This window comes from Podarcis muralis, chromosome 6 (genome assembly GCF_964188315.1).
Source record: "Podarcis muralis chromosome 6, rPodMur119.hap1.1, whole genome shotgun sequence".
Lineage (NCBI taxonomy): Eukaryota > Metazoa > Chordata > Lepidosauria > Squamata > Lacertidae > Podarcis > Podarcis muralis.
In genome coordinates this window covers 47,436,509-47,448,921 of record NC_135660.1, presented here as the reverse complement: position 1 = coordinate 47,448,921, position 12,413 = coordinate 47,436,509, and the positions used below count along the sequence as shown (strand labels likewise).

The window sequence follows — 12,413 nt, the reverse complement described above, 5'->3', positions numbered from 1 at the left end:
CCGTCTTGTTATTCCACCCTCTGTAGGCATACCTTGTCCTTCTCCTGCCCAGTGAACTTCTGCCAGTTGATTGCTATTTCTGCACTTTAGATTCCAGTAAGAAGGACGAGGCCCACAGAATATCTTCCTTGTGTGAGCTGATTGGTGGGCAATGGTCTCCTGGCATTTCCATGACCTGTTTCATAGCCTATTTCGATGCGACTCAGCAAGACCAGCAATGCCCATTCTTGTTACAGCTGAGCCTTACCCACTGCAGAACACTTGGAAGAAGCTCACAAAATTTTGCACTAGGCTGGCTATAGATTAAAGTATGTTCTTGCCTTTTCCGGGAAGTGCCATAGCTCAGTGTTAGAGCATCTGCTTTGCCTGCAGAAGATACCAGTTTCAATCCCCAGCATATACAGGCAAGACAGGGAGAGACCCCTGCCTGAAACCCTCGGGAGTTGTTGCCAGTCAGTGTAGACATCACTGAACTAGATGGACCAATGCTCAGACTCGGTATAACGCAACAGCCTATGCCTCCACCTTTCCCTTTGGATAGTTAGAATATGTTTTTCTCTTTCTCTTTTTGGAAGGGATGGAACTACAGATGTGACAAGGACAATGCATTTCGGCACCCCAACAGCTTATGAAAAGGTATGCAAGAATTCGGTTTTCATCGTTGATTTCCCCAAAGGGGTTGACTTAGGCAATTTTAGATACAATAAGCACTGTAGGTTTGTATGTGTGCAGATTTCACTTACTACAATGGACCGTGAGACGATCAAGTAGCTCTGCTTGACACCAAACCACCCCTGAAAGTCAAGGGTGGCCTTATTGTCCCTGGGCACCTGCAGCAACTCTCCCTCTTTATGGGTCCTGGTTTCATTCCCACCCCCACCCCCCGTTGTATCTATCCATCGAGAACCTTTTGGATATTCAGTTTTGTGGCATTATTTTTTCATAATCAAAACCACCTGAATATTTATAGAAGCAGTGTTTTCTCCAAAGGGGGTGGGGTGGGGCAGATGTTCTGGATGCCAATGTGTACAAGAGCCAATTAAAACATCTGGGGTGTAGTCCACATGTAAGCTGTACACCCAAGCTCTGACCACTGCTAGAAATTGCCCTTTATTTCACCCCTCCCTCCCTGCACACACACACACACATCTTAGGGAGATGAGATATACACTGGTTGCTTTTACTATCAAACTGAGCTGCTGCTTCAAATATATTGGCAGACCCCAGTCCAGAATTCTTTATGCACTTGTTCTAGGTTGCAAGTGACTCGTGGGCCAGGCCTTCCAATGGCTTCTGTTTTGTTCATCGTCTTCCCTTTCCTTCCAGGAGTGTTTTACCTATGTGCTGAAGGGTCACATAGCTGTCAGCGCAGCCATATTCCCCAACGGGACCAAAGGTTGGTCAGTTTCCCTTTCCTCTTCCTCAGCTGCAGTGGCACTCGGAATCAGATTTGTGTTTTCTCTGTTATCTAGTCATCAGGCCTTCACGAGGGAAGGGTTTAACAATGTGGAAGTACATACCCCTATAAAAGCAACTTAGGATGAATAGAATTGCCACAGACGCAGATAAAGCATATATACAAACTAAAGAATCTTAAAACTAAAATTGAATATTTCCCTTGCAAATCACAACAATTCCCCTTTAAAAATGGGGTTCCGGTTTTAGCACGTTAAGTAAAATAAAATTGACACCTGAAATTTAAGCCTGAATAAAATTATATGGAACCTGAATATAAGAGTGTTAAGAAACTTAGAACATAGGAAGTCGCCTTCTTTCTATGGAGTCAGACCATTGGTCCATTCAGTTCAGTATTGTCTGCTCTGACTGGCTGGCAGCTGTCTAGGATTCCAGGCAGAATTCTCTCCCAGCCCTGCCTGAGGATGTGGGGGGACCCCTGGCACACAATGCCAATATTCAAGCCCTGAGCTATGGCCTGTTTCCCCTCAATTTACAATTCTGAAACTCTCAGGCAAGACACAACATTATCCCTTTTAAAAAATAAATAAATTCTGCAAGATTGCAGATAAAAGGGGTATCTGTATTGTTCCCTCAGCACAGCACACAAAAGGAAAGGACACGATTATCTACACATCACACAATGGAAACAGAACGTGTGGTCAATTGCTTTATCTGAGAAACTAACTAAGAGAGTACATGCCCCAATGATGCAACTGATACAGATGATTTTGCTGAAATATGGCATCTCTTTATAAAGTATCCAAATGAACTCTCTGATGACTAGCATCCACTATATATGCATATAGATTTATGGGGAAATTTGTTGTATGAATTAGTTTTTGTTCTGGGGGAGTGGGAAACCAATTGTTTGGATAATATTATGGTCATGCTTACATCCTGTTTCCAAAGCTGTTTTTTTTTTAAAAAATCATAGTATATAAAGGACAGTATAAAATTGTATGCACATCTTTTTCAACCTGCAAGTTCAGGATATGACCGCCAGAAATAAGGCTGCTTGCTTTCTGCTCAGCTTGTTAATATATTGTGGACCTGCAACTTCCTTTTGTGTCTTGTAGGTCACCTCCTGGACTCCTTTGCACGCTCTGCCCTGTGGGACCAAGGCTTAGATTACCTGCATGGCACAGGACACGGAGTTGGGGCTTTCCTAAATGTCCATGAAGGTCCATGTGGCATTAGCTACAAAACCTTTGCAGATGAACCTCTGGAAGCCGGGATGATTGTTTCTGATGGTAATTAATTTATTCCCATTGACTCATGACTCTTGTTACATGAACTAGTGTCTTCTGCCTCTTTGGCTTTTAATATAAGAATTTCATGTGATCCTCTTGGCTCTCTAGGTTGTTGCTTCTGGGAAAGAATGGGAGGGTGGCACCTCTCCAGTCCTTAAATATCAACAGTGATTATATTAATACTTAGCATTTATATTGTGCTTGCAAGTGTCCAAATATATTTGAATCACAGACTCACAGACACCCCCCCTCCTGGTAAGCATCAGTAACTCCATGAAGAAATGAGAAAGAAACAGTTAAACAAACAAGAAATTAGACCCGCTTTGAGGAGGAAGGAAGTCTATTAGAATAGGATAACAATCGAAAATAGGGTAACATAAGTCCGTGTGTAAGAGCTTTCAGCTTTATGGTTATTTGTTTGTCATTTGTTTTGTGTTTTCTTTTTAGTTTGTTTCTTAAGTATCATGTGTTTATGTGGTGTAATAGAAAGTTAATAAAAAGCATAATAAAATAAAATAAATAGAGTAACTCCATCTCCAAGAAGCTGCTGCTCTGAACTACTCTTGCTTCATTTTATAGATGAGAGCCTGAGAAATGGTGCCTGGGCTCACCTTGCAGTGAGTGAGATTTGAGGCAGGGGTGTCCCTTAGCTGTTATGGCAGCAATTTGTCAGCCCGGGATGTATGCATTAAGGTCTGATTTTGCTGGCACAAGCGTTCAGTAGATTTGGTGCACATTATCTCTTGTCTGCCATGTGAATTTTGTGGGGTTTTCAGGCAACATTGCTGTTCAAGGGCCTTGGTTCTGCCCCTGCATAAAAAAAAATCACCCATCCTGGTTTCCTTTCTTACGGTTCTGGTATTTTCACCCCCAAGTGTTGCCTCACCAATGCAGCTTCTGTGATCAAGCCACAGAAGAAGCCTTTACAGTGGTACCTTCAGTTACAAACGCCTCAGGTTACAAATGCTTCAGGTTACAAACTCTGCTAACCTGGAAGAGTTACCTTGAGTTGAGAACTTTGCCCCAGGATGAGAACAGAAATCGTGTGCTGGCAGCGCAGTAGCAGCAAGAGGCCCCATTAGCGAGAGCACGCCTCTAGTTAAGAACAGTTTCAGGTTAAGAATGGACCTCCAGAACGAATTAAGTTTGTAACTAGAGGTACCACTGTACTGCCTTTCTCTATGAAAGGTGTAAATGTGTCTTTGGGTGTGATATGGAAGATTCTTTGAACTCCAAAATCTTCAGGTTGCTTGAACAGAAAAGCTGGGCCTTACTCCCAAGGTTGTTAGGAGGTTTGCCCTTTGGGGGAAATTTTTCTAACAGTGTTCCTGGCTAACTTTGTCTCTGCAGAGCCTGGTTATTATGAGGCTGATGTTTTTGGGATCCGAATAGAAAACGTTGTCATTGTCGTTCCTGTTAAAACCAAGGTGAGCGGTTCCTTTGCATGCTTGAGAGGAGCAATGCCTCCTTGCTGTGATTTGTGAGCGCAATGTCTTTCCAATGGGGAGTGAACCCACCTTCTTCCAAATGTTGTTGGGCATCATCCCTCACAACTGGCCATGTTGGCTTGGGCTGATGGCGCTTGGAGTCCTCCAGCATCTCAAGGGCTACAGGTTCCCCACCAATGATTTCAAAGCCACAGCTTTTCCATCCTTGCAGTGCTTGGTTGTTTCTGCCGTCCTGGAAGCTGAAACATAACTTTGGAAAGTATCCTTAATCTTCTATTAACTTTCCTAGTTGCTGATGAAAGGGAGTTTTTATGTAGGAATGACAAACGTAAGAGAACATTGGGTTGAAACATGGTGTTTGGCACAAGATGGCCAACCTTCACATTAGGACCGTCAGTGGTGTCCAAACTTTTTTCAAAGAGGGCCAGATTTGATGAACTGAAGGGCTGTGAGGGCCGACCAAAGGGCCAACCTTTTTTTAGGATTGAAGCTGTTGAGCTCTTTTTAGGATTGAAGTTGTTGAGGCTTTTTAAGGATTTTACCCAGGAAATAAACTGCCACAGGGACCAGATTAAACCAACCGGTAGGCCGGATTACACCCCCAAAACGGACTTAGACATGCATTAGGTTACTTGACTGAAAACATCTTTATAAAGGTGGTGAGAACAAATCTAAAGTCAGTTTTATGCACCAGGGACAGTTCTCCAGAGGGATGGATGACATGTCTGGATTTGCTTAGTTAAACTGTCTCAGAATATACCCTTAATGCCACCGTTGTCCAGTTTTCTGTCATCTCATGAGAGTTGGAGGACACCAGAATGGGGAAGGCTGCATTATGGGAAATCTGTGATGGTGAGAGGGGCACTTTTACTCAGCTAGAAGCTTTCTCCAATGACTAGGATATTTTACTTCCGTAGTATAACTTCAGCAACAGAGGGAGTTTGACGTTTGAGCCTTTGACCCTGGTTCCCATTCAAACCAAAATGATAGACGTTGATTTGCTAACTCCAAAAGAGGTAAGGAAAATAATAACTGTGTTGTAAAACTTGAGACTTTTACTGTGAGGACTTGAAATGCTTGGTTTTCTTCCCCCTCATTTCCAGACAGACCAGGTCTTGATGAAAACCTCCATCTTAGTACTTAGCTGTCTTAGTATTTACAGCCAAACCTGTCGTGGTCTATTGCCCAACCTGACAGTACAAATGGCACCGTGGTTATTTTGAGGATAGAATGTGGGAAGGGGAACTTCCAGACTGACAAAATTTCAGGAACTGAGTATATATCAGGTGAGGTTGTTTTGTTGTGATGTATTCATAGGTATCTTAAGAGCTGAAATTTAAAGACAAAAACAGAAACATGCTTGCTGGTACTCTTCCTGCCCAGCTTTTCTCTGCGCATCATGGTAGAGGGCATGGCTAGCTGCCTGGAACAGTGAACCTTCCACGCTGCAACATTTTGTTGCGAGTTCAGCTTGCCCTCACAATTGCCTTTGACCCCCCCATCCCTCCAAAAGTGATGCACAAGGGACTGTTGTATCCAGCTGCACTTCCCCATAGACATCAGTACACAAAGGGCTGCTCTTCACTTCAACTATTTGAGCTTTTTAGACATATATAATCCCTTCCCCCCTTGCAAGTAGCATTCACAGTGGCTGGAGATCAAGGTGCTCTCCTTTCTTTTTAGTGCGACTGGGTGAACGAGTACCACAGAAAATGCCGAGAGGTGGTCGGGGCAGAGCTCGAGCGACAAGGACGGCAAGAAGCTCTCCGGTGGCTCATTAGGGAAACGGAGCCCATCTCCAAGATGCACTAACAGCAGCGCACATCCTCTTTGTGTGTCTATGTGCGTTTCTGCGAGAAAGTCATTCCTTTTCACAATTGCAAGTGCAGTATTGGTTCAGCTTTACAATAATATACCATGCCTGGGGAGGGAGAGTGAAGTGGGGGGGGGGGGATGTGAAAACCCTTTCATATCGATCAGGAGAGAACTTGGTGCTGGGGCTGGGTGGGAGTGGATTTTTTTTGGGGGTGGGGAGGGGATTTCTTTCCTCACGATTCTTTTATTATTATTTTCTTGATAATGAGCAAAAATAAAGTGGGAGCTATGGAGTCTGTATCTTACGGAGAGGATGGGTCAGTGGAGAACAGCACGAGGTCGCTGAAAACTTGCTGAATCACTGGATTCTGTTGTTTATGCAACCGCCAAGCTTGTGCAGCTGACTGAAAACTACCTGGGAAGTGTGCAACGTGATGCAAGTTAATGGCTGCGATGTCCTGCCAAAGCGCTACAGAGAACAGGGCTATGCATCAGGTGGAGATGCTTAGTAAAATGGGTCTCCTGTAGGGGCCCGAGAACAGGTGTTCCCAAGGACCCTGTACTGAAAACTTCCAAAGCCTTGCTTTTCTGCATTTTGCACCTCTCAGAAATGCAGCTCGGAGCAAGTTCACATGTACACAGTGACTGCAGCATCGTGTTATCTCTTGGCTGCTGTGAAGTGCCCCTCCCCCCAGCTCAGTCCTGTGCATGTCTACTCTGAAGAAAGTTCCACTGTGCTCAGTGGGTCTTACTTCCAGGTAAATGCACAAAGATTTGTTGCCACAGAAGAGAATGTCCAGATAGTCCTGGCTTACCTTGAGCAAAATTATTTTTCAATGGATGCGGTTGTGTGTCATTGAGCAATAAGTGATGGGGAAAGGTACCTTCTTCTACAAACCAGCCCCGACTTGCAGCGTCTGTAAGTTGCTTCTTGTGATGAAATTGTTTTGGACACCTGCGGTGTTTAAGCATGCAGTATAAAGCAATGGTAGCCACTTGGGTTTTTGTTTCCCCCCAGCTCTGAGGGTGTGGGCTCCTGGGTGTGACCATTAAGCAAACGTTTAGTGTTGAGGATGGAGAATGTTCAAAAGCAGCCTTGATTGTTTTGAGTGAACCTTTTACACGGCTAGGAACATGTCTTTGCTCTACCCGCAGTCAAAATCTGGAAGTGCCAATAAACATCATATACTTCTTTACTGCTGTGTCCAATTTCACAGATTTCTAAAACCCCACAAATGCACCCCAAGTTTCTGCAATGGGAGCAGGTTGTGGACTCTTAGGCATTCCCCCTCCCTTAATTTAATGCAGTCTGATTGAACAATGTGAGAAGCTTTGGAGGCGGGAGTAAGGGCTTTAGTCTTCCTTAGGATCAGAGATCTGAATGTGGGCTGTCTACGCTTTCACTCATGCATTAGAGTGGACACGTAAAAGTTAGATCTATTTTGTTTATTTGTTAACATTGTTAACTCACCGTTCTCCAAAGAGCTCTGGCGGTTCTGTCAAGTCCACCCTTCAATCCAAAGATAAACCAGGTAGCTCTTAATATTTCTGCAAAAAAAGTGTTTCAACTGGGAAGTTGTTGCTGAATTGCTCTTGCCTTGGGACACTGAACAAATATTCAACATCAAAACTCTATTCCATTCCAGCAACAGGGAGTGCCAGGACAGAGCACACCCACACCCACCCACAGGTAAACAGGGGAAACAACTTGCTGCAAAATATTTTTGCATACACAGTTCTTTTCCTTCCATTTTATCTTCACAACAACACTTGAGAGGTTGGATAGGCTGGGAGAGGAGGACAGGTCCAAGGTCATCCAACCAAATAGGGTCATTGCTGTATGGGGATTTGAACTCGGGCCTCCCTCATCCTATTTAGACATTTTAACCACTGTATCACCTGGGGTCTCTTTGTACTCCAGACCATGCACTTTCTATATTATTGAGCCCGGTCTGAATCTTTAACAGGAGGAATTGCTGCATGGGCACTAAATAATGAAACGATGCTCCTAAAATAATGGCATTCCAGACAAACACTCTTCAAGCAAATCTTTGTTAAGGCTCAGTGTCATTAATTAAAAATGGAACAGGCTCTCGCAGTCCTTAAGGACTGAGGGCCCTGCTCTTGCCACTTACCATCTGGCCTGGGGCGGGGCCTGGGGCCTCATAAGGACTGTGTGCTGCTTGCGGCCTGCTGCCCAGGAAGACTCCCTGAGTGAGTGCTTGAGGGCCCTGCTCCTTCCTGCCACTTACCATCTGGCCTGGGGCGGGGCCTGGGGCCTCATAAGGACTGCGTGCGGCTTGCGGCCTGCTGCCCAGGAAGACTCCCTGAGTGAGTGCTTGAGGGCCCTGCTCCTTCCTGCCACTTACCATCTGGCCTGGGGCGGGGCCTGGGGCCTCATAAGGACTGCGTGCGGCTTGCGGCCTGCTGCCCAGGAAGACTTCCTGAGTGAGTGCTTGAGGGCCCTGCTCCTTCCTGCCACTTACCATCTGGCCTGGGGCGGGGCCTGGGGCCTCATAAGGACTGCGTGCGGCTTGCGGCCTGCTGCCCAGGAAGACTTCCTGAGTGAGTGCTTGAGGGCCCTGCTCCTTCCTGCCACTTACCATCTGGCCTGGGGCGGGGCCTGGGGCCTCATAAGGACTGCGTGCGGCTTGCGGCCTGCTGCCCAGGGAGACTTCCTGAGTGAGTGCTTGAGGGCCCTGCTCCTTCCTGCCACTTACCATCTGGCCTGGGGCGGGGCCTGGGGCCTCATAAGGACTGCGTGCGGCTTGCGGCCTGCTGCCCAGGAAGACTTCCTGAGTGAGTGCTTGAGGGCCCTGCTCCTTCCTGCCACTTACCATCTGGCCTGGGGCGGGGCCTGGGGCCTCATAAGGACTGCGTGCGGCTTGCGGCCTGCTGCCCAGGGAGACTTCCTGAGTGAGTGCTTGAGGGCCCTGCTCCTTCCTGCCACTTACCATCTGGCCTGGGGCGGGGCCTGGGGCCTCATAAGGACTGCGTGCGGCTTGCGGCCTGCTGCCCAGGAAGACTCCCTGAGTGAGTGCTTGAGGGCCCTGCTCTTGCCACTTACCATCTGGCCTGGGGCGGGGCCTGGGGCCTCATAAGGACTGTGTGCTGCTTGCGGCCTGCTGCCCAGGAAGACTCCCTGAGTGAGTGCTTGAGGGCCCTGCTCCTTCCTGCCACTTACCATCTGGCCTGGGGCGGGGCCTGGGGCCTCATAAGGACTGCGTGCGGCTTGCGGCCTGCTGCCCAGGAAGACTCCCTGAGTGAGTGCTTGAGGGCCCTGCTCCTTCCTGCCACTTACCATCTGGCCTGGGGCGGGGCCTGGGGCCTCATAAGGACTGCGTGCGGCTTGCGGCCTGCTGCCCAGGAAGACTTCCTGAGTGAGTGCTTGAGGGCCCTGCTCCTTCCTGCCACTTACCATCTGGCCTGGGGCGGGGCCTGGGGCCTCATAAGGACTGCGTGCGGCTTGCGGCCTGCTGCCCAGGAAGACTTCCTGAGTGAGTGCTTGAGGGCCCTGCTCCTTCCTGCCACTTACCATCTGGCCTGGGGCGGGGCCTGGGGCCTCATAAGGACTGCGTGCGGCTTGCGGCCTGCTGCCCAGGGAGACTTCCTGAGTGAGTGCTTGAGGGCCCTGCTCCTTCCTGCCACTTACCATCTGGCCTGGGGCGGGGCCTGGGGCCTCATAAGGACTGTGTGCTGCTTGCGGCCTGCTGCCCAGGAAGACTCCCTGAGTGAGTGCTTGAGGGCCCTGCTCCTTCCTGCCACTTACCATCTGGCCCAGGGCGGGGCCTGACAGGCCTCACCAGGACAGTTGTTACTGCCGGAGAGGCACAGAGTGTTTTTAAAATGTGTTTTTTGTTTGTTTGTTTTTTAATTCTTTGGATTTTTTGTATGTGCGGGGTGGGGGTGGGATGGATGTTGGTTGGGCTTGGGGAATTATTTTAATTTTTTTTATTTTGATGTTTTTGTAATTTTTACATTTTTCGTTTGTATTGTTTTATTGGTTTTGGTTGTTTGTTTAAGGTGTTATTTTGTTTTTAGGGGGAGGGTTCAGGGCTGCCGGGGAGTGGGCCCCAGCCCATAAAATGGCTGGGGCATGTTCCACAGGGCAGGATGCACTGGGACAACCGATCTCAGTGATCACGGGTAGGAGGAGGAGTTACGCTAAGACCAGACCCTATCATTACAGAGGAGGCAGGTTTAGTCGTTGTCTGAGGACTATCCCTGCCTCCGGGTCTGGTCCTGACCGGATGGATACTAGAATCAGCAAGGGATACCCACATGACCTGAAGGTGCTGCTGTGCAATGCCAGGTCAATGATTCATAAGACCACTGCCATCCATGACTTGATCATGGATAGAGGATTTGACCTGGCATGTATAACAGAGACCTGGTTGGATGAAGCAGATGGGCCTGTCCTTGCCGCTGCTTGTCCACCAGGTTTCTCTTACGCACAGCAACCCAGGTCATGTGGGCGGGGAGGGGGGGTTGCAGTGATTTTTAGGAAGTCATTAGTTTGCACCAGGCGTCCTGTTGGGAAGACCCAGTTTTCTGAGTGCATGTTCTGGAAGTTGGGCAATAGGGGCAGTACAGGATTCCTTTTGGTGTACCGACCTCCCCGCTGCACCAAGGATTCCCTGCCTGAGCTGCTTCAGGTCGTGGCGGATGTTCTCCTGGAGACACCTAGCTTGGTCGTCCTAGGGGATTTTAACATCCATGCCGACACGACCTTACAAGGGGCCGCTCGGGACTTCGTGGAAAGCATGGCCTCCATGGGGCTGTCCCTGAATAAGTCTGGCCCAACCCATAGCCGTGGACATGCCTTGGACCTGGTGTTTACCTCTATGGATGTTGGTGATCTGACACTAAGTAAAAGCGAAACGAAAGAAGTGCCATGGTCAGATCACTTCCTGGTGCAACTGGACTTCTCTGCGACCCATCCCCTCGGCAGGGAGGTGGGACCAATTCGGATGGTCCGCCCCCGCCACTTAATGGATCCAAATGGTTTCCAGAGAGTGGTAGGGGATGCTTTATCCCATGTTGATGGCCTTTCAGCTGATTCCCTGGTGGCCCGCTGGAATGTGGAGTTAACCAGGGCTATTGACTGTTTGGCTCCGAAGCGCCCTCTCCGATTGCATGGAGCCCGGACAGCCCCGTGGTTTTCCACGGATCTGAGGGCAATGAAACAATCGTTGAGACGGCTAGAGCGCCGGTGGCGGAGAACTCATTCCGAATCTGACCGGACACAGGTTAGAGCTCAACGTCGAGCCTACCAAGTGGCGATAGCGACGGCGAAGAAGAATTTCTTCACCGCCTCTATTGCATCTGCAGAAAACAGCAGCAGGAGACTTTTTCAGGTGGTTCACAATTTAGCGGAACCACCTGCAACATCGGGGCCCAGTACGGGCCACATGTTCTCCTGCAATGATTTTGCAAAGTTTTTTGCAGATAAAATCGCTCAGATTCGGGAAGAAGTAGACTCCACCGTGGGAGCAGGGCCGGGGCGGGAGAGTGCTAGAGTTCTGTCTAGTCAAGTTGAGTGGGATCAATTCCAATCTGTTACCTCCGAGGATGTGGACAGGCTGCTTGGACGAGTGAAACCAACCACCTGTCTCCTGGATCCTTGCCCATCCTGGCTTATAAAAGCTAGCCGGGAAGGACTGGGCGATGGGCTTCGTGGGGTGGTGAATGCTTCCCTCCGTGAGGGAGCCTTCCCAGACCCGCTGAAAGAGGCGGTTATTAAACCGCTTCTTAAAAAACCATCTTTAGATGCGGCCACGATGGCCAACTATCGCCCAGTCTCAAATCTTCCATTCCTGGGCAAGGTGATTGAGCGAGCGGTTGCCGAACAACTCCAGGCACGCCTGGAAGAAGCGGACCATTTGGATCCCTTCCAGTCGGGATTCAGGCCTCATCATGGGACTGAAACTGCCTTGGTCGCACTGGTTGATGATCTCCAGCGGGCTAGGGACAAAGGTGAGAGCTGTTTCCTAGTTCTGCTGGATCTCTCAGCGGCGTTTGATACCATCGACCATAGCATCCTTCTGGACCGTCTTGAGGGGCTGGGAGCTGGGGGCACTGTTATACAGTGGTTCCGCTCCTTCCTCCTGGGCCGTGTTCAGAAAGTGGTGGTGGGGGATGAGTGTTCAGACCCCTGGGCTCTCACTTGTGGGGTGCCTCAGGGTTCTGTCCTCTCCCCCATGCTTTTCAACATTTACATGCAGCCGCTGGGAGAGATCATCAGGAGGTTTGGGCTGGGTGTTCATCAGTATGCGGATGATACCCAGCTCTACCTCTCTTTTAAATCAGAACCAGTGAAGGCGGTGAAGGTCCTGTGTGAGTGTCTGGAGGCGGTTGGAGGATGGATGGCGGCTAACAGATTGAGGTTGAATCCTGACAAGACAGAAGTACTGTTTTTGGGGGACAGGAGGCGGGCAGGTGT

The 12,413-nt window shown here is 48.8% G+C and overlaps 1 protein-coding gene across 1 annotated transcript in view; it reads left to right on the top strand.

Moving 5' to 3' along the window:
- XPNPEP1 (X-prolyl aminopeptidase 1) overlaps positions 1 to 7,167 on the top strand; it is a 33,549-nt gene extending 26,382 nt beyond the window's left edge. Inside the window, exons 16-21 of the mRNA XM_028730331.2 lie at positions 576 to 636; positions 1,327 to 1,396; positions 2,535 to 2,708; positions 4,059 to 4,135; positions 5,074 to 5,172; positions 5,840 to 7,167. Coding sequence (XP_028586164.2) covers positions 576 to 636; positions 1,327 to 1,396; positions 2,535 to 2,708; positions 4,059 to 4,135; positions 5,074 to 5,172; positions 5,840 to 5,968 — 610 coding nt within the window. The 3' untranslated portion in view covers positions 5,969 to 7,167. The remainder of the gene's footprint in view (positions 1 to 575; positions 637 to 1,326; positions 1,397 to 2,534; positions 2,709 to 4,058; positions 4,136 to 5,073; positions 5,173 to 5,839) is intronic.
- Positions 7,168 to 12,413: the final 5,246 nt, after the last annotated feature.